Below are 21457 nucleotides of genomic sequence, written 5' to 3' on the forward strand. Positions count from 1 at the left end.
TACCTGTCAGACAGATAAGCGCAAAGGTCTTCCGACATGTGCAAATAGTTTGACGGGTATAAAAGGCTCTCGGCTGTTTTCACGATCCACGCATGCAGGGCGTCGGTTCCTCTGCCTAGCAAACTTCGATCGATCCAGCTCTGTGAACGTAAAGGATTACACCTGAGGCTCGTGTAATTGAATTATGCCAGTTTGGAAACCCAGCCGATGATCTTCGATCCGCGTTCCATGCCTGGAAGAGAAAATTCAAACGACCTCCCGGGACTTTCCCGGTATTGCAAATGTGCGGTGACGTAAACCGCGCCTCACGCGAGATAAAATTTATGCGACAAACGAATTGTTTCAAAAACTTTTCAGACTCCGAGCTTGAAGCTTATATAAATTCCTCTAATGCTGCGGTACCTATACCCCGGTTTGTTTTCTCGGAAAGTCTCCAGTTTGTATCTACCGCGCACCAATAATTGCGGTTTTATTTCATCCATTTTACCGGCTAATAACCGCGTGCTCGGGAAAACGGAATAATCGGAATAAGGTCGAGAATTTGCTGCGGAATTACACCATAACCAATCAATTTTCAATGAAAAACATTCCAGCTGTTCCGTAATTTTGCAGGAATGTTATTGCCCAATCGGCTAGGGATAAAAGTTGTAGAAATTCTAGCAAATAGAGGAGTCATAATATCACATTTTCATAAGCGCGAAAATCTACCTTAAAACACAGAGAGTCGAAATGTATTAAAATGAAGGACGCAGAAAACCAAAATTCTGACGAATTTATGTTCTGGCTCGCTATATTCTTATCCATTCTAACGATTCTGCATTTTGATTATTGTTTACAATTTGACTTTAGTATATTCCGACTTTTGAAATCTTGAAATCTTAGAAATTTGATTTTCGGTTCCCTGAAAATTCTGTGTGACCCTTTATATTCTGATCTTTCTGCACTTTTACCTCCGCCCACGCAATTCAGGCATACGTACACGTCTCATCGGAACATTGTACACGATTACTCAATAATGAATCTATTAAAAAATTTCTATACGTCTGACAAATTTTTCTATGTAATGATGACGAAATGTTTCCAATTACGAAAAAAGATGCTCACAATTAGTGGAAGAAATGAAAAAGTTTGCCAGTTTGACATGAACAAAAATTTACATTTTCAAAAGAAATTTCGCAATGGGTTGGAGTTGAAACAAATGACTTTTTCTGAGTCAATGTAGACTTTAGAACGCGTATTTCTATTATGGATGGGACAGCTTCGAATGAAATAAAAATAGTCTCGACCAAGTTCCGAATGTTCGCGTGGAATGATTTTCATAAATGATGTAATAAATGGCGGAGTTGAAAGGATGCGATGACTCACGTGACACGATTAAGCGTTTCAAATTCAATTCAGATTTCGTTCGCTCTTATTTCGTCTTAGGATTAGAATTAGATTTGTGAGAAGGTAACTTTCAAATTCGATTCTATCATTGAATTCCCTTACTGTATAATATAATTCACCTGAATTAATAGGACGGCACGCGGTGTCTGAAATATTGTAAATGCAGTCACGAATCCGTGAATAATGTCGAAGATCTGGTGTCGAGGCGAGGTCACAAAAGTGACCGAATTCGATGAAGAATTGGCGCGAAGCGAAGGAATACGCAGGCATTAAGTGTAATAAACGTATGCAAATAATCTTCAAATTACAGGTTCGCATATCCACGCATGCGTGTATATATATATATATATACATACATACATGTGCGTAGTAAACGTTCCCCCCCGTGATCGGAATATATTCTCCTCGAGATGACCTCGCGTCAAATATTATTTCGGCGATCTGTATCAGCCGAGGTATTGCTTAACAATTGAATCTTCTTCTTCATTGGTAGGGAGAAGCGCTATATAAGCGGTCCGCTCTTGCCGTTCATCACTCGACTCATCTGGTTCGCACACTCCGGATAACGTAACAACTCATAGAACCAATATGAAGGCAAGTGATGTAATTACATTGTGAGAGTTCCACGGACCGCGGCTCTTGGTCTAGCCGAGAGTTGCCGCTACTCGAAGATTCGATTTCATCCGCGATTTAATCCCGCACAGTGTTACTTGCTTATCCAAAGTGCAATTTAATACCCGCAACTCCCCGCGATTTTTTCAATAATCATCAGTCCAATCACGACGTCAGGTATAACGATTCTTCATCCCGTAACCGATTTATCCGATTTCTCCACAGTTCGCAGCCACAGCTCTCCTCCTCACGATCGGCGTCGCGGCGTCCGCACGTCTCGATCACACTTATCTTCCACCAGGATCCGCAGCCTCCGCCGGTGGTGCCGGATTCGTTCAACCCCCGGGTTTCGGCGGCAGCTTCAACCGTCCCGCATCCGTTTCCGCTCCCGCCTACAAGGCCCAGAGCGGAGCTTACAGCCAAGGTCAAACCGGAGGCTACCAAGGTCAGACCGGAGCTTACCAGGGTCAGAGCGGTGCCTACCAAGGTCAGAGCGGTGCCTACCAAGGTCAGGGGGGAGCTTACCAAGGTCAGAGCGGAGCTTACCAAGGTCAGAAGACCTCCTATAACCAGGGACAGACCGGATACAGCGGTCAGCAATACGCCATAAAGCAGTTCAACAACGAGAACAACGGAGACGGATCTTACCAGTTCAATTACGAGACTGAGAACGGAATCTCTGCTCAAGAAGCCGGCGTTCTTCAAGGTGAGGGCACGCGCAATGCTGGTTTGTCAGGCGTTGCAGCGACGATGATTTAATCCTTTTCTTTCTCGTCATCCCAGGTGACTCCGAGAGCGTGAGCGGATCCTACTCGTACACCGGACCCGACGGCGTCCTCTACACGATCCGCTACACCGCTGGACCGGACGGTTTCCATCCCGAGGGCGCTCATCTGCCAACACCGCCCCCGATCTCCGAGGAGATCCGTCGTGGAGTCGAGCTTTCCCTCGCCGCTGAAGCTCGTGGCGAAAATCAGGACGGTCAGTACCGCGCCGAGCCCCAGCAGAACTACCAGAAGACGAGCTACCAGGGTGCCGGTGTTGGAGTCAATTCGGCCAGTCATGCCGGATACCGGTACTGATAAGGTTGCGTCGATGATTTTTTTTGTCGAGAGGATTTCGACCCTGATATATCGCCCTATGAATGTATTATTAACACCCGCGAATTTACACACCCATCTAATATGTGCAATTTTTAATTCTCTCCTTAGTAATGTGTGTGAATAAAGTTTAAGTTTTTTTATACAACAAATTCTGCGAGTCGTTTATTTTCATGTAAATCAGTGTCGAGCGCTCCGAATGTTTCTCATCCTTCCTTCGACTGACAATTAGGCTGTTGTATAATTTATTTCGCGGAAACAATTGGTAGAGATTGTCGAAATTTGGCGAGAATGAATATCCGAATTTCTCGATGCATTTTACGCTTCCTAGTTTGCTTCGGCCTTCTCTGTGATCTGTTTAAGTGTTTCTGCAGCAATCGCGCTTTAAAGCAGCTCGGTGATAATAAACTGCTGCATTTGTGGAATTTATTGATTCTAAAAGAATCTGTAAATCAAAAAGACGCTGAAACGAATTGTTCTAAAGAGGAAAAAAATCTTTAGAACACACATGCGAATATTTTTAGGCACGATAATGAATAACGAAATTTGAAGTTCAGCCATTCAATTAATCCGGTAAAATGATGTTTGTACATTGGAAACTTCTTTTTTAATACGCGTACTTTGTGGATAAGCCGATTCGTTAAATTTTTCGACCAGAAAAAATTCGACGAACTTTCGTGTTTACCATTCGTGGATTTTCGTCCATGATAATGTATACCGGCCAAAATAAATATAACGTAAAGGATTAATTCGAGCCAGTTTCGTACAAATTGGCGAGAAGGGCCGAAGTGAAAAATTTTTTTAAAAATGCCGTAGCTCGAGGAGAAATAACTCTCACATCGAGATTCAGTTGTTTGCTTTTTTACGGTTGAAACGGGTGTCGTTTTCTTTTCTTTCCGATCCTTCCGTTCGACGGATATTACCGGTTGAATTGCCCTTATATTTGCTTGAGCTTTTTCGTTCGTTTTTAATCCATTGCCTGCAGGGTACACCAAAGGTGGAATTTACTTGCACGTAGGCGAAAAATAAAAACGGATTCGTGCGGATCCTACCCATGCAGAGTATAAATCGACGGAAACGGAGAGACTCGTTGTTTTTCGTTAAGATTATTAGAACCTTCGTACCCACTATACGCAGGCGATGAAAAAGGTCGGTGTTTTCGGGTTAAATCCTTGCCTGTCTGGCTGCGCGTCGACTTTCTCCCTTCTCTTATTTTTCATTCCTCGTTCAGGATGGCAGTGGAAACTAGAATCGGCGGGGTGTTTTCTCCTGGTGTACGGGATTGGTCGATGTTCGCGGAGCGCAGCTGTCTCCGTCATAAATCAAACGCAGAACCTATAAAAAGGGGCTAAGGATACGGTAGAAAAAAAATGAAGAAAGAAATCTCAGTGTTACGCTCGCGCTGCGTCCACGCTTTTACCCACTTCGATTCACGTTTTAACATTTATTACCTTTTTACGAACCGCTTCATATCGCCAGGGATGATAAAATGTGGAGAACAAGCCGACGGCTGACGTGACAAGCATCCGGGTCACCCGATCAAAACCCTATTGTCTGCATGTCTCTCTACGAATCTCGTTAATTCGACATTTTTCACACTCACTTTGTACCGACCGTTGTATGCAGATTCCTCTCCACCTCTGGATATTTTTTGGCGCACCTCATTTCGCTGGCTGTTGCGCGAAGCCGTAACTGCAGGTTCAGTGTGATACAATTGTGAGATGCAGTTGTTTTTTGAAAAGTGTATCAAAATATGGAAGAAATTCGAGTTGGATTCGCTTTTTCGCTTCGCTGCATCGTCAGTTGTGATTTTTATCGGTCGGTTTCGCCGATCCATGGGGTCACCGGGACGTTTCGCATTCCATGTTTTCTGGAAACAATTTCACGTTTTTTTTTTTTTTTATCGAGATTGCGAATGTCGATAGATTGCCGGTTGAAAGGAAGAAAAGACGATAATCGACGGACGCGTCGGTGGCTGAACGACAAATCTTGAACAAGAGTGATTTTATCAAGTACAAGACGAAGCGAATTCTCACCTGGACGAGCTTTCGTCTAGCAGAAACTTTCGAATCGATCACGAAGCTCCTGAGACCGGTAAAAAATGATATTCGTCGAGAGACGGACGATTTTTTGGTGGAACACTTTGGCCCGTGCGGAGATATTTCGCTTTAGAAGAAATCCAAACGGAGCGATCCCTTCTGAAACGGTTTGTTTGCCTGCCTTCGGAATCGTTGGGACGTCGTTTTTTTCTTCTCTCTCCTAGAAATTTTTTCCTCCGGTTTCTCGGACTGCTTGATCATGCACGAATCGGCCGATCGTTCCACGCGCCTTACTTTCGACTCAAAGGACCGGCGTCGAGGAAGTCGAGTGTGGCCGTTGGAGACGCCTCAAAGGTTTCAGGGCCAATTCAATTTCCCAGCGCAGACGTACCTACGTATCCTGCAAAGTGATCCTGCGACGGGAGCGCCCGGCGTAATGGATCTTTCGCGAAAACTTTCAGTTCCTGCCAACCAACTCTGTGCAGTACTACCTTACTACCTACGGACTCTCAGACTTTGTATCCGATACCGTTCCCGATAACGTTTCAAAGGGATCGTCTTTACGAGGTGCCGGAAAGAACGCCAACCGACGACCAACGAATCGGGACGCCGAGAGCGTCAACCTTATTGGAAATTCTTCGTGAATATATTCTCTTCGCGAATTTTCACCGTCCAAGTTCGAAAAAGAAGAGATTGAAGCGGTTCTGAGAAATATTCAAAGTTCTAAGGGATCGAAATTATCCTTGAAGCTCATCCGATCCGCGCGAACTTTTTCACGATCAAAATCCTGTGACGCTTAACGTGTTTAATCGTTACAGCGACCAAAGTTGAAGATTCATCCTGATTTCACGAAGAGACCAATCTGAATCTTGACGTTGTAAAATTTTTGCCTTTTTTTCTGGTTTCTCGTTTGAATTTCAACCCCTGCGGAATAGCTTCTACCGCAACTGTACAAACACCGTGTATGATTTATGGGGTGAATTTTTTGCCCTCGCGATATTGAGATTCATCAGCTCGTCGTGATAAACAGCGGCTCGCCGTCTCTTCTTCTCGTCGGGGATCAAGGCTCGCGGCCTCTGCGGAATAATTCTGCAGCGCGAGGCAATTTTGGTTTGGTAAAAATTATATTTGGATGAGGCGAGTTTCTTCCAAAGTCGCAATTTTTCATCGTGAAATTCCCGTCCCGTATCCTCCCAGCTACACGTACAGGGTTTCCTTTTTATCCTCGCAGACTGTAGTTTGTCTATTCAATTTTGACCCGCCGGACCGTTAAAGTCGTAACGTATTTTCGCGAGTCCAGTGTCTAAATCATTTTTAGGACGATATTTACCTCCCCTTATCCTCGTCGCAGGATATTTCTGCTCGTATTTCATACCGGGGGAAATTTTATTGTTTTTATAGAATCTCTGCTGCTGCTGCTGCTGCTGCAGAGAAGAGTCGAGAAATCATATTAGGCGATAACGGGGGACGAACGCGCCTTTATCTCTCCTGAAAATTTCTGATGTATGTGTAGTTCCTCCGTTTTTTCTTTTTGTTTTTTTTTTAATTCTCTTTTTTTATAAAGAAGCTTTGGGGGTAAACAGCCGTAATTTCTTTTCTTCTCTTCGGGAAATTCGATATATATATATATATAATATCTTTGCGGACGTTCACCGCTACGAAAAGTACTAACGCGCGGTCATAAAATTCTAATTTTCTTTCTCAGCGTTTAAATTATACCGTTCACCAGCTGTACGGTAGAAAATTATTGTTTCAAAATGTCAAAGCTTTCAGTAAATCGCCCACGTTGAAGTAATAAAAATTCTGTATTGATAAATTTACCAACCAATGATTCAACCGAGTTTCATTCTGTTCCAAAAAAGAAAATTCAACTGATATTGTAAAAAAATTGTACAATTCGTAATTCGAATGTATAAAATATGATTCGTGAAACAAACGTCGAACGTAAAACGTCAGAGCTTTCTAATTACGAATAACGAATCGTCTTTGTTCGTAGGATAATATTAAACCCTAGTAAGAAACAGGATTCCAAAAAACGGATTCTTTCCAAAAGCAGCGAACCTACCGAGGGAGTAACGAAAATCGACGCAGGTTTGTAATTGGCTGCGGATTTATCCGTCCCGTCCGGATGAGGGAAAATGGGGAATAAGGAGGGGTAGGAATTTCACGTTGCAGACAAATCGCCGACGATATAGAGGGTAGGTACAAAGAGCGGAGGAACGTCGAGCGGTCCTCCGGATGAACAATAGATGGTGGGGCTAGTAAGTGAGCTTGTAAGTCTCTTGCGATAACAGTTACAAACGACCCTCTCGAACCGCGGCGCCAGGCGTCGCGGCCCGAAGCGCCGAACGATTCCGCAGCCCGTGGCGTTCACCCCATCGGCCTGCAGACGCTCTCCTTCACCGTTCGCAACTGACCGGTAGGTGGCACCCAGCCCTCTCTCCTCTCCTCTCCTCTCCTCTCCTCTCCTCTCCTCTCCTCTCCTCTGAGCTATTCTATTCCATTCCGGACTTCTCGTTCCGCAGCTAAATGCTTGACCGATCGGCACGCCGCCGCCGCCGCCGCCGCCCGGTTTTGGTTCGGGGTTGAAAGTTAACGCGGCGATCCATGTTAGCTGGGCGATTTGTGTTAGCTGTGCGTTTAACGATATCGGGTGAAATCAATACCCGAAGAGAGGGTGTCTGCAAAAATATACACGAGCGCACACACGGACGTGTATAAATATATTCGATGCAAGGGAATTTCTCGAACCGCGAAAATTTTCGCCCACTTTTAACCGGCGTCGTCGCCTCTCACCGCGCGGGGATAATGATCGATCTGTTTGCCGATTTAAATAGGCTGCAGAGGGTTGTACGAGTAGAGGCTGCAAACCTCACTTCGGAATATATGAATGAAAATAATATCCGTAAAATCCCGGGGACCGAGTGTAAAAAACGAAAATAATAATCGGTGAAAATCGGCGTATACGCGAGATTTCGCTTATCCCCTTTCACGTTTCCCTTTCCCTTTTCCTTTCCCTTCCCTCGCCCTTCGCAGGCCGCAATTGCACGCGACGTGGTGAGATAACGACGCGACATTTTTTCTCTTCTTTTTCAATATTTTTTATCCCGCTACCTCCGTACCCTGGATCGCGTTATTGTTATTATTGTTATTAGCGTTTTTCTTTCACCCTTCCCTTTTTAATACGGACATAAAACGTCACCGAAATCTATAATTATTATACGCCGCGTGTGTGTTTGCTCGCGGAGCTTTCAACGTGATGAAAATTTAATCGACACTTCGGGAGGGGGGAAAGAAGTGAATATGAATTAATATTATTCAAACCTTTGTCAATGCGCATACTTGACAGGAAATTTAGTACTACTTGACGTTTGAAAAATTCATGAGAACCGTGACGAATTGTTTAATATTGCGATATCGAAAATCGTCCATACATTATACATGCAACGTATACATACATATATAAGTATGATACGTACGTTCGTCTCTCAGGCATTCGAACATGCGGCGTGTGGTTTCATCGGGATGGAATTTCAATGCGAAAGTTTTCGCGCAGATAACTTTTGAAATATTTTAAGCCCTTGTTTTTATTATTTGTTCCTCTTCTCCTTCCCTTTCCCTACGTACAGACTAGGTATAGATTCTCTTTTCTCCTTTCTTTTTTCTTTCTTCTTTGTACCGTCCCCGCCCCGCCCCACCCCGTCCCCCATCACCGTATAAGCGTAAGAATTGATGGGGCGGTTTTGCAAACGAATCACAATGCGAAATATCGAATGCGAAATATATCTCCCCGTGACGTGCATATCAATACGGCTAACCCGTAATACGGTTTCGCATAGCGCGACAGAATTTTCTCCGTTTCAAACGCTCGGGTTTTGTGTATAACCAATTCTCCGGGTTCTGATCTATACGTATATCAGCAGGGTATCCACGACACGCGTACACCTACGTTTTGATGTTGGGGTAGTTCGTTTGATTGACCGACGCGGTTCGTAGGTACGTGATTACACGTCAACAGTTGCGTTTTTATTTACTCACAGAAATAATTGACCGGGTTACGGAAATACGTGAATTTTTTTAACATCGTTCTTTTTATCGTGCTCAACTAAATTCAAACCTTTCAGGTGGTCGATTTTCACGCGATGTGATTATCGTGCGACAGCTTCGTGCAACAATTTTTTGCCCTTTGTTTCAAGACCTGGATCGTATGTTTACTTTCTCTTTTACGTTTAGACGCAGTCGAAGCAAAACTGGGATTTGTAACTCAGAATTTGTATGCAGGGTTACATTGAAATGGCTTTATTTTTGAAAAAAACTAATACCAATGAGGAAAGAATTTTTTCTCGTTGACAGATGAATTCCGCAGAAAAATTGCATGACAATTTGTGTGTCATAGGAAGATGTTACGCACAATCAGGTTTAAATACGGATTGAAAATATCAAAGTATTTCGATGTAACAAAACATCTGGGAGTAAATTTCAATCTACTCGAGGGAATACTTTGTATAATATAACCTCTCCAATTTATTATAAAATTATACTATAATTAGAATTGGAAGGAGTAGAAATTCCCCAGCTTTGAAAGATCGTGTAATTATATTTTAATCGCAGCTCGTTACTGGGCAGAGATCTTTGATATTTCAAGGGAATTCCTGCCGGTGGGTGTTACCATGCAAGAAAATTCTTTTCCAAAGGACATTTTTTGTCAGCTTCTTTCGCACAGTGTTCACTTGAGTATTCTCTCGAAGGGGCAATCCCGCCGTTTTAAATCGAACGTCGAAAACTAGCCGATCCTTTATCCATCGGTAAATTCGCCGATCCTAGTATTTTTTCCCTCTTCTTTTTCTTCCGTCCCGTGTCGATGTTGTTATTTTTCTTTCTTGTTCTTGCGAGAGTAAACTTGTCGAGAGTTAGTTTTTTCTCTCCATCCATCCCGCCTCCACTTTCTTCGTCCGATCCTCTCTCTTTCTCTCTCTCTCTCTCTCTCCTTGCAGGACCGGCGGTTTTTTCGCTTCTTCAGCTTTCTTATCGCCCGCCACTTTTTCCCTCGGCCGCATTTCGCGCAAAGGGACACGCATCGCGTCAGATTTGCCCGGAAGTCGAATACCGGGCAAAGTTGGGGAGGCCAGAAGTGGAAAAGTCCGGAGTGGTCGGACGGCCGGTTTCGCGATATCTTGTATCGGCGATCGCGTCTCGCCCCGCGCTCAGAAATTCGTCCTGCCTCATCCCGCAATTCGGATATCCTTGCAGCCGTGTCTCAGCTCCGCAAGACGGGTACCTAATTTCTCCCATTCCCAGGGCTTAACTCCTCGCAATCCAATTTGCCCTGGTTCTTAACTCGCGGCAGACCAGAACCGCCATGTTGCAAGCTCCGGGATTTGTTCTGTTTCACCGCATGCTGCTAACCATTTTCGTGGTTAATCTTCGTACGCGTGTAATTACATCTCGCCTTTCGTCTCCGATTCGGATAGGTACGTTAGACACTCCACTCTATCACTGCATCCAGCGTTCCCTCACTACGGTCAGGATTGTCATGTCTCGAGGTACCGGAAGTAACGAGGAACGGACCGAAGAACAGAGTCGCAAGTTATAGAATACGCGACTTCAACCCTTTCGGTCATGGAAGCCACTTTAGCGGCAACATTTTTTCTTCTCTTTTTTATATTTTCTGAAAATATTTCACGCAAAATCTTGAACTTTCCGTGCCAAAAAAAAAAAAAAAAACCGACTCGCGTGACTGAAAGGGTTAAGCGAGTGCTTCGTGAATTGAACGGACTAATCTACTTGTTGCCAATTGAAGTGAATTACGTTTGACTCGAAGTAATTTTGATCGACATTTCAGGCGAATATTCAAAACGTTTGGGCGCGGGTGAAAATATGGATGAATTAGAAAATAGAAGGGACATGATATCAAATTTAATAGAGTTTCAAAATTTAGGGAGTCAAAGTATACAAAAAAAGTTTCAGTATAGTAAAGCAGAACGTAGAATTAATTTCAATTCAATTTCATGTGACTTCGGAGTTGCGACAAATTTGCGTTCCGAGATCGCAGATACGAATTACAGTTCCAATTCTTGATAATATACGACTGTTAAAATTGCAATGCCGGAATGCCATCGTTCAGAATTCTCTCTACCAGCATATAATCAGAGTGTCTTCCTCTTTATTTCCTGACAAAATTGAAAATTTATTCTCAAGCTGTATCGTCGAGTCACGGTGATACGCGAGGGCGTACAAGTACGATAAAATGAGGGTAGATTTTTATCGAGCCAATTGTAGCTCGTTAGGTCGGGTGAACGAGGTCGGGGTAATCATGTTGCAGTTGATAAGCCGACTGGATTGAAAAACAGCCCAGTTTCGGTGAATCGCTAATGATTCCGAACCCCCGTAATTTCCATCAAGCAGCAGATCCCGATCGGCTCCGCTATCTCGACGGCATCCCTTTGGAGCAGTTCACCTCTCTTGAAATCAACCCTGCACCGCGTATAAAACGTCAGCCTTTCCCTCGTACCTCCGCACCGGAGTTCTCTTTGTCGCTCGTACCTGCTATTATCGTTCCTATCTAACGAAGCTCGAAACGCGAAACAAAAAGCAATTCAACGCGATAGTCAAACCGCTTGATTAGTGCCGGTTTATGCTATCCTGTCGAGCGCCGCGTGCTCTGTATATAGACATATGCGTAAAGTAGAAATGAAAAGCTCCGTAGTTTCGATGCAAATTCGAATTGCGGAAGCAGATTTGCTAATCGAACGGCGCTAATTTCTGCCCGATTTTTTCTCACCCCCGTCTAATTCGACGTGACGAGTCCGAGATTTTTTTTTTTTTTTTTTTGCCAATATCTATTCTCGATTCGTTTCGGGGACCGGAGACGAAAGTCATCCAGCGGGCAGAAATCCTGCTGCAGTAGGACGAGGAGGATATTCCGTCGGCGCTTAAGACGGCCGAGCGGCTTAATCCGAAGACCCGCTTTGCGCGTCGGTTCCTCTTCCTTTCTCTCCTTATTTTATGTCTAGCAACAAATCAACTCGGTAATGGAATTGCTACTCCCGAGTCTAATAAAAGTTGCAGAGATTTGCCCCAGGTTTTTCAACCTGCCACCTTTATTACTCATTTCGTATTTTCACAACCTTCTCGGCAACCGGGCAGCCAACGGCGCACACCTCGAGGCACGATATTAATGGCGGGAACTGGGATAAGTGGCGCATGTATCAACTTCTCTAAAAATGATAACAAGGAGAAGAAAAATAAATGAACGTTAAAAATACAGGTAATTTAAAGTCGCTACCTTAGGGCAGGTGAGGAAAGAGAATTACACGGGATTCTTATCAAGCGTTTTATTTATTCTCTCGTTTTTTCATTACGTTGACTCGGGCGTGTATAAAAATTACACGCATTTTCTCCCTTATAGGTATTAGATTCTTCACCGAATTTAAAGTTGGCTTAGAGAAGAGGAAAGAAGGAAATGAAAATAAGCAAACGAAAGACGCGAAAAGTGGAAGAAATACAGTACACGCAATAATGTAGGGTAAAAACTTGAAAGTAAGGAAAAAGTAATTTTATCCCAGGGTCAGAGGTGAATTGGATTCTAAGGTTTGACGTATACGAGAGCTGAGGGAGGAAAAGAGAGAGAAGGGGAGATGCGGAAGAAGCTGGTTTGTGAAAAGTTTAAAATTTATCGGCTCGTAAGCCATTTTCCTGGACGGTGACAAAAACGAGGGAAAGCTCTCGTTCGACTTGCGCTTTGCAGCAGCTACTCGGGTATAACTGCAGCTGCACCGTCGAGTTTTAACTCCGACGTTCAACTAGCCAAGATTTAAATAGCGCTATATGCGCGCGACATTCACGTACTTGCATATTTACTTCCCTCTATCACCGATCACCACGTGTGTATAGGTATGCATTCCAGATATCCGCATCTCGTTTCGCGCTGGCCAAGAAAAAGTTGGTTCGTCCATAACTGCACAGTAGTTTGCCTCTTCGATTTACCCAGTTTCTTTTACACGCTTTACGCTTTCCGCTTCCATACGTGCGGCGCTGACACTTTATTGCTGAAATCGAATTCAACCACTTTTCAGAGAATTTAGTTATCTGCGAGTACTGGCGGAAAAGAAAATAAATAAATAAATGCTGCGTCTGGCAAACGAAATTGTAGAAACAAAAACGTGTGTTTCTTCTATACGTTAAACTTGTCAAGAAAACTGGTTTGACGTAACGGTGACGTTACAAATAACGCGTATTCTTCACTTAAAAATTATTACAGAATCTTAATTTCATTTGCGAAAAAGTTCGCCTGAAATGAAGATATGCTGGAAAGTAAGTCTAGTCCCTTTCTTGAACGAAAATTTTATTTGCATCGTAGTTATAATCTCTGGACATTTCCCCGCACGAATCTTACTCCCGAAGAGTTTCCAAGTCCGGAGACAGGCGTTAATTACCATATTAATCATCTTGTCGGCATTTTGGATATGCGTAATAATATCAGAGGACTTGAGGCCTTGGAAAAAACTGTCGCATTGCCACACAGTTGCGCTTAAATTTTACTTTTCACCTCACGTACGGTACGGGGAAAGAAATTATCGCCTGCAATTGCAGCGTCGGAATGAGCGAAAAGTCTTGTTTTGATGGTGAAAATAAAGTCAGGGCCGTTGCACAGCGCAGTTAATATTCGCGATGAAAATAAAAGAGGGAGAGAGAGAGTCTGGTAAAATTTTAACGTCCGGCTAAACCGCAAATTAAACAATACGACCCGTGGATCCCCCGCGCTTTATCTCGACGTTAAATTTTAACTATCGTACCTGCAAGTGACCCTCAAGGGTACAACACTGCGCGAACCAGGAACGCCCAGAAAATTTAGCCCCAACCAACCCGGTGTAATGTCTCGGCTAAAACCGCACCAAGGAATTTTATCTTACTACATGCCTAGAAGAGGAAATTACTCCGAGGATGCGGAAGTGACGAAGGATCGGTGGAAATGCGAGAAATTAGGAAGCAAGACTTTCAGGATCACTGTAAAAAGTGATGAGAATTTTGTCGGATTTGCGAGTAGCTGGAAAAATAAATATTCCTGAAATTTGTTGATTTTTTTTTTTGTCTTTTCTCAAGATCAGTTTACTTATGACTATAAAACCGATCGCTTTTACCGATAATAAAATCGATCATAGCTCTGTGTATTTTATCACGTGTCACAGTAAAACGTTGAAAAAATATCCTTCCATCCGCCGATAAATAATAATGTCAATGGAAAAAATATTACCACCCAAGTATATTTCAATTGCAGTTAGATTTCGAAGCTTTTATTCAAAGGGTGGTTAACTCTGGAAGCCAAAACGTAGGTCGATGCTCGAGCGTAGCTGCCGAAATAATATCGAAGGGTCGGGCAGCAATTCGTTCCCTTGTCTCCTTTCTCCTCACCCTGGATCCGACTTCCCACGCATAACTAAACCCTCCAGCATTTAGGACGGCGACGCGCGTTTCAGATTCAAATCATTGTGGCCGAGGGGAACGTGACCTACGTGGATACCTGCGACCTGCCTTCCTGCTACCTAGACAAAGGTTTGATATACCAGAAACCGCGTCGTTCTGCTGCGAGATCCGCAGCCTCCAACAAGTATCGCGTCCCGAAGCCCAAGCCAAAGTGAACCGAATTCGGACAGGAATTTGCGATTCCAGGATGACGCAGCTTTCGGGCTTTTCATCAACTTCTGAATTCTTTCATTTTTCACGAATTTACTCCAGCTTCGAAATCCCAGGATCGAGTGGTTTCAATTTAGCGGGAAGATACTTCTGGATTCGATCATAGTCGTCCGACTCTTCGAGTCTCGAAGGTGGAAAGGAACTCCAGGTGTGATAAAAGGTCCAGTTCCTTACGGTCCGACCGTTTCATAGAATTACTTTGCGGTGTGACAAGGTTAGGTACCGGGAATGAGAGTGTCGATATTAAAGTCCAGCTCGCGAACGCCTCAAAGTTTCCAGAGTCGTTCAACGGCCCGTGTGCATCACTGCCGCAATGTCCATCCCGGCACGTTCACCTTTTACTTTCTAAGCGTTCCACTGTCCTGCGGACGAAGAACACTCCGTTGGGTACGTCGAGTTCACGGATCTCGAATACGCTGCAGGTGTTGCATAATCGGAAATCTCGATTCATATTCACCGCCAAATATAGCTCGGCCACTAACGAACGTGCCGCAGGCTTCTTCGTTCATCCGACGCGCGATATTTTTGGGCATAAGTAATATCGCCGAACCGAATGGCTCCGGCAAAGCCGAAGATCAAGTATTTCAAATCGGGTGTAAATCAAAAGTTAGGAAATAAAGAAAGAAACCGTTCCAAAAATCTCCAGCAACGTCATTTGCGCCAATTTTAGTGAACTCGCATGAAGTGAAACGACTCGTCTACCGTGTGATAGAAATTAATGTGTTCAAATTTGAATAACACAAGCTATAAAATATCAACAATCCGAGGAAAGCATTTATAAGTAGATCGTCAAAAGTTTATGAAAGCTAATGTTATTTTATTGCAAATACCGATTGAACTGGAACCGTTTGAATCGATGAATCCTAAATTAACTTTTTTCAAAGCCGTTGCTCTTTCTTTTTCACTTCACTAACGAAGCGCTGGATAAATATCGAATTTGTTGAGGAAAAAGCGTTTTCATCAACGCTGCAATGGATTAATCCATCCGGATTATTTGAACAATGTATGGGGGGAGATTTTCAGAGGCAGGAAATTATCGTGTTGAAATTCGTCGAGTTTGATGGACGTATGAGGAGTGGATAGCGACCGGCTATTATCATGTAACACATTACACACACTCGTAGAGCATCCGCCTCGAGTCTTGAGAGTCATTAGAGGCACGTGCATTAGAGTGAGAACATTCCATTAAACGTCGGGATCATTATAGCGATATGTAAAGAATGGAAACAGTTCCCGTAATCGGCAACTTATACTGAATAAAAAATTAAAAAAAAAAAAAAATATCCACACGTTATACGTCACGCAAATTTTACCTTACCGAAAGCGGAAAAAAATCAATGAAAAAATATACAACGGCGCGTTCGATGAAAGAGTATCAAAAATTCCGCGTATATATTCTTCTGCTTTTGTTGTCTTGTTATTATATTACATAAAAATGCCCTCGGGGATTAATATAGCGAAAGATTTATTCAGGTAGAGCATACAAAACTCACGGAATACGTAATGCGTGGTGTTGCGTTACCTTCTTTGTTTATTTTCAGTTGGTTTTTCCTTCACCCGCGCCCATGCGGCCTCCATTTTTTATATTATACCGTTTCTTTTTTTTTTTTTTCCTTATTTCTCTGTTTACTTTTTCCTCGTTTTTTGCCGCACAATAATCCGCTGCGGATACCTGCGCACATATTAATACCTACACTGCGTAACTTCCCAACCAGGTCAACTTTACCACGATGCATTCAAGTTGGGACGATGTTGAGTCGACTGTTGTGCGATTTACAATTTGAAAATTGTTCTCTTCCATAAAAATTCGCAATTAGGCGTCGCGCGTGTGAGATTGGTCGTAAAATTGGAGAACGCGAATTTTTGCACTCTCCGTTCTCTTTATTTCGCTCGAATTGTTGCATCATTATTATTATTATTGTTACTATAATTAACATTATAATTATAATATTTTTTCTGCACATGAGGCGTAGATTTATCTGCGTTCCGGAAACTCTAGAGAGTCTCTTTATGCTAAACGGAGTAAGTATTGTCTCTGGGTACGAGGCGAACAGACACAATGGGCGAAACAATTTTTGCAGAGCCATCAACGCGGAATTTTCGCAACGCGGTTCTATCGAAGTTTTGTAAAAAGAAAAAAGAAGAAAATCTCACCACGGATTATTTTTCACATGCAATCTCTCACGATTGGTGTATTTTCTTTTTCTAGTCAGATATACGTACGCACAACGATTTGCAACTGTGATTTATACACATAATATAATATACTTTTTAGTGTAAAAACGCGGACGGGGAAAACCAACGGTTTTAGCCTCCGACGGAATAAACGACGCCCCATGCATCACAGCGGTTTCGTCGGATGGCACGTTTGGAGTTTTCCTACCGTCAGGATTAATTCGACACGTATGACTGCAGGAAAAAAGTTGGGAGATTTTACCTCGTAGGATTCGATTGACCGGGGATTGGGGAAATGTTTTTTTGCTTAATTTTTTACACTCTAGTTTTGAAATATACAATTCGACGTGACACCGTGATTATTGGTGTCGTTTTTCGCGGTTTTCGAACTCGGAACGCGGAGCAATAGCGTTCATTAATTGCAACCGTGTGTGGAATATGAAAAAAATTTAAACAACAATAGAAACACACTGTTTACCTTGAGAAATATCCAGCGCACATAATTGTCGCTATTTATTCAAATGGTTTATAAAACGCAAGCGAATGAATATCGTAATATAAGAATAAAGTTAAAATAATTTTCCTGATACCGGAAAAAAAATCGCCTGCGCAAAATATTGAAAACTGCGAATGTAATTTGCATTGTTTGAGACGACAGACAGAAGTGGGAAAAAAGTTTATTACCAAGCGTTTGTTACAAGTTTTACCGTTACATATAAGCACAAAGGCTTTGTTGATGGAGAATTGTGATTTAATTCGAGAAAAGTTGGAGCGTAACTTCGTCAGGACTGATTAGTTTCATAAACGTTATTCAAAAGCGTCGGTACAGCTACGATATGCGTATACATGTATAAGTATGCAAGTGCAGGGGTAGAATGGAAGCAGCGCAACAGAATGAAACAATCCAGTTAAAGATTGTTCTTCATCGGATGACGGAAGCGTTCATCGCGAAGTCGTAAACTTCTCAACAGAGACTCCTGAAGCAGTAATCGTCAGAATTCTCACCGGGTGCAGTTGTGCCGTGTTGCGCTGCAAGCTGCAAGTCTGGGAAGTTTTTCTCTCAAGATGCGGAAGACGAGGAGACAAATAACCGGGGTTTATGACTTCTCGTCTTGAGCATTCCTTAATCGTCGCTCCATTGATTTTTCAAACGTTCATTTCCACGTCTTCGCGACGACTCGAAGGAGGGAGCTTGCGGAAGCCGCAACGGAACATTCGCGGAAGCTCGAACCGATGTAGCCGTATTTGTTGGCGGAAGCTGCTTAAACCGCGGTAGAGCAAACGCCCCTTTATCTTCAAAGTGTACATTATACGTACACAAGCAGATGTTTCCACTCACCGTTTTGACATTCCTGGGGCCTCAGAAGCTTGTCAAAGAAGCCAAAGCTCCGTTCCGGATCGGGGTAACTCAAAGTCCAAGTTTCGTAAGCGCGACAAATCATCGGGGACCTACCGCTGCCCCTGAATGTCTAACACGAATTATTTACAGACAAGTGTGGAGTGATGAAGCCAGAGTGAGTAAGTAGCGTGTTCAAAGCTTCGACGGTAAGTCTCAGGAGTATTGAGGTGAGAGAAGACGACCTGAATAAGTTAGAGGTAGCTGATCGCGATCAGGAAAACACAGCACCCGGTCGCTTGGGATGTCAGGGTCAGTCGTGTTCATAAATTTTTCATCCCTATCGCCACTTTGGACTGTAACAAAAACACGGTGCGTGCCTTTGCGAACCGCAATTTGTTGCCAATCCAACACCACGTGTTTCTGAATTTCCAAATTCAGCGGAAAAAAATGTCCAGCAATAGTTCTGCACGTCTCGGGCGATTTTCATCAATTTTAAAGCGACTACTAAAAGTTGTAACTTGACTCTCTTCGCCGGCTTATTGCGACGTCCAGCAGTTGTGTCATAAACTCTAATGTTGGAACGTATCGGCGACACTGTGTTCCGATCTTTCCGAGGAGGGAAAAATACGTGGAACCGATCCGCCTGCCCACGGTATCACACTTGTTGGTCTCAGCCATCGATAATGCTGGTTGAATCGGTGTCGTCTATCGCCTATTTTATTATTGAATCGGACGACGGAATAGACAAGGAAGAGCGGATATCGTTCAGCGAGACGAAACAATTCGTTCACGTGACTTATCACATCAGGTGGGATAAGGGCATGGCTTTAGCGGCGGTAACATCGTCACTCGATACACCAAATCCTTGAGCTTTCGTTGGAGAGAGAAAACTCGGACAGACCTTCCCAAAGCAGTTTGTTCGATGCGAGGGTCAATTTTCCAGGGGGTAAGCGAAATATCGGGTTTGTTCAGCGCTCTAACAAAAATCGCGCTGAAGCTAATTGATCGTCTCTCGAGGTCAGGCGATGCAGAGCGTGATCGCTCCGTGTAATTATACTCCACGCGTTCGCGAAAAACGTGCGAAAATACAAACATTTGCTCTTCGCCTCGAAATTTCGTTCCGATCAAACATCCGGTACCATAAATGTTTTGTCAAGCGAAAGCTAATACCTCAAATATTTTAAGCCCGATCAAAGCGTGACGGATGCTCATTGTTTCCTTCTCTCTGGGGATGAAGAGAGCGAGACCACCACCCCTTCGCTTGGCGGTACCTACAACGGAAACGATTCCTGTTTAGTAAGTAACGGGTGATTTGTACTCGAGTGAACTTCAACCTGGGATCAAAATCGTCCGGGTTATCTTCCTTTAAGGTAGAATATTTTCGACGGTTAAACGCAACGCGGCGATTCGATGCATGGGGTTTTGGACCGGCCGAGAAAGGGACACCGGGATAGTCTATTAAAAATAAACGGAGCCAACCGATCTCTCTTTGACTTCGGCAAGGTTGGATTTCCGTACTTCCTGATGATCCCTCGGCTGCGGAGCCAAAATTCGGTCTGCGGAAGACTTATTAGCCAGACTTTATCACCGGTTTTAACGACCCCTCGGGAAGCGAGGGAAGAAGATCGATCCGAGTTCAAGGTCGGTCAAATCGATTCCTACGCTGCTCGGGACGCTCGACTCTTCCGAAATGTGTATGAAAGCTGATGAAATCGGCGCTGTTTTAACCGAGCCACCCCGACATTCGAAGTCTCGAAGCTCCGCAGGTTGGCTCCGCGCTTTTTGCGAGATCGACTTTTTATCCACGCCGAACTCGCCCGACCGGCGGTCACCCGCTAATTCCGGGATTTGGTAAATCCTGGAGGCGAGGGACGCGTCGGGACGAGGAGGAGGTCCAGACTGATTGTGAGAGCGAGGTCAGCGGCGTACGGATCGAACCTCGTTACTAAATTCTATCGCAGGGGTGCCGATAGTTCAGCCTCGAACAGTTTCGCCAAATTAATGATTACCGCCCCTCGGGAGATGGGCGCGATTCTGCAGCCGTGTTTCCTGACCGTGAAATCGGTAAGATCGTTATTCCGGTATGCCCGAAAGTCTTGTCTCAACTTCGATCGAGTCGCTGTAAATTTTCTCAGACAATCCAACGAATCGTCATCGTTCGCGCAGTTTCAACAAATCCTCGTTACACGTCCGAACGTTAAATTCCAACTTTTTCACATTTCATCATAGTTGGAGATTCGAGCGAGCAATTTCGCAGAAGAATATCTTCATATAATTGAAATAAAGTTAGTTCGGGAACGTGGTAGGTACCGGTACGGTACAGTTCGAAATAGAATATTCAAATTTCTCTCAAGAAAAACTTTGTACTGCTGTTAAAATCACAAACGGAGTTCAGCTAATGGAAATTACATGTCTGCAGCTTGCAGACGCTAACCTCAACTTCATTTAACTTTATCGGTTTTAATTTATTTTTTCAATGTTTTCTTTTCTCCACGGCTTCGTACGGAATATTCCATTTGAATTTATACAATTGTCACTTAATGGCCAGATTTACCTATAATTTACATCCAATCCTTACTTCTTTCATCTCCAAAAAATAAATTTGCTCGTAAGAAACGATATCGGTCGGTCAAAACTAACGTAAGATCGAACGCGCGAACTTTGAATCACTGCCGACAACAGCAAGAATCATTACTTCAAAGTCAGGTAGTGAGGATCAGCGTTACATTTACTCGACACAATTAACACATGGTCAAGGTATCAAAGAGTCTGGTTCAAGACTACAGAAGTGTTTTGAGTTTAAAACATCTGATTTTTGAGCACCGAACGCCTTCTCAGGAGTGATTAATGACTCGATTCTACGTGTTATTCGCTGTTTTTAGATCACTATCAAGACCAAACGACGATCAGGTCGATTTTTCCGATTTCATTTCTTTTGTAATATGTTATAGTAGACTAAAATCTAAGCGACACGTATTTTTTTGTCATCTGCCTTTAAACACTTTAAGGGGAAGAAACAACCCTCCAAAGTAAGGTTGATTTGACAGTTTCACTCACAAGAACACAATATTTTTCAACCAATCCAAATGGAAAGGTTTTCTCATGACGAGAAA

The 21457-nt window shown here is 43.4% G+C and overlaps 1 protein-coding gene across 1 annotated transcript; it reads left to right on the forward strand.

Moving 5' to 3' along the window:
* The first annotated feature begins 1880 nt into the window (after window positions 1-1880).
* LOC124304243 (pupal cuticle protein 20-like) lies at window positions 1881-3250 on the forward strand. The gene is made up of 3 exons (XM_046762279.1): window positions 1881-1980; window positions 2224-2704; window positions 2782-3250. The coding sequence occupies exons 1-3, from the start codon at window positions 1975-1977 to the stop codon at window positions 3078-3080; spliced, it is 786 nt and encodes a 261-aa protein (XP_046618235.1). The 5' UTR covers window positions 1881-1974; the 3' UTR covers window positions 3081-3250.
* Window positions 3251-21457: the final 18207 nt, after the last annotated feature.

This window comes from Neodiprion virginianus, chromosome 1 (genome assembly GCF_021901495.1).
Source record: "Neodiprion virginianus isolate iyNeoVirg1 chromosome 1, iyNeoVirg1.1, whole genome shotgun sequence".
Classification (NCBI taxonomy): Eukaryota; Metazoa; Arthropoda; class Insecta; order Hymenoptera; family Diprionidae; genus Neodiprion; species Neodiprion virginianus.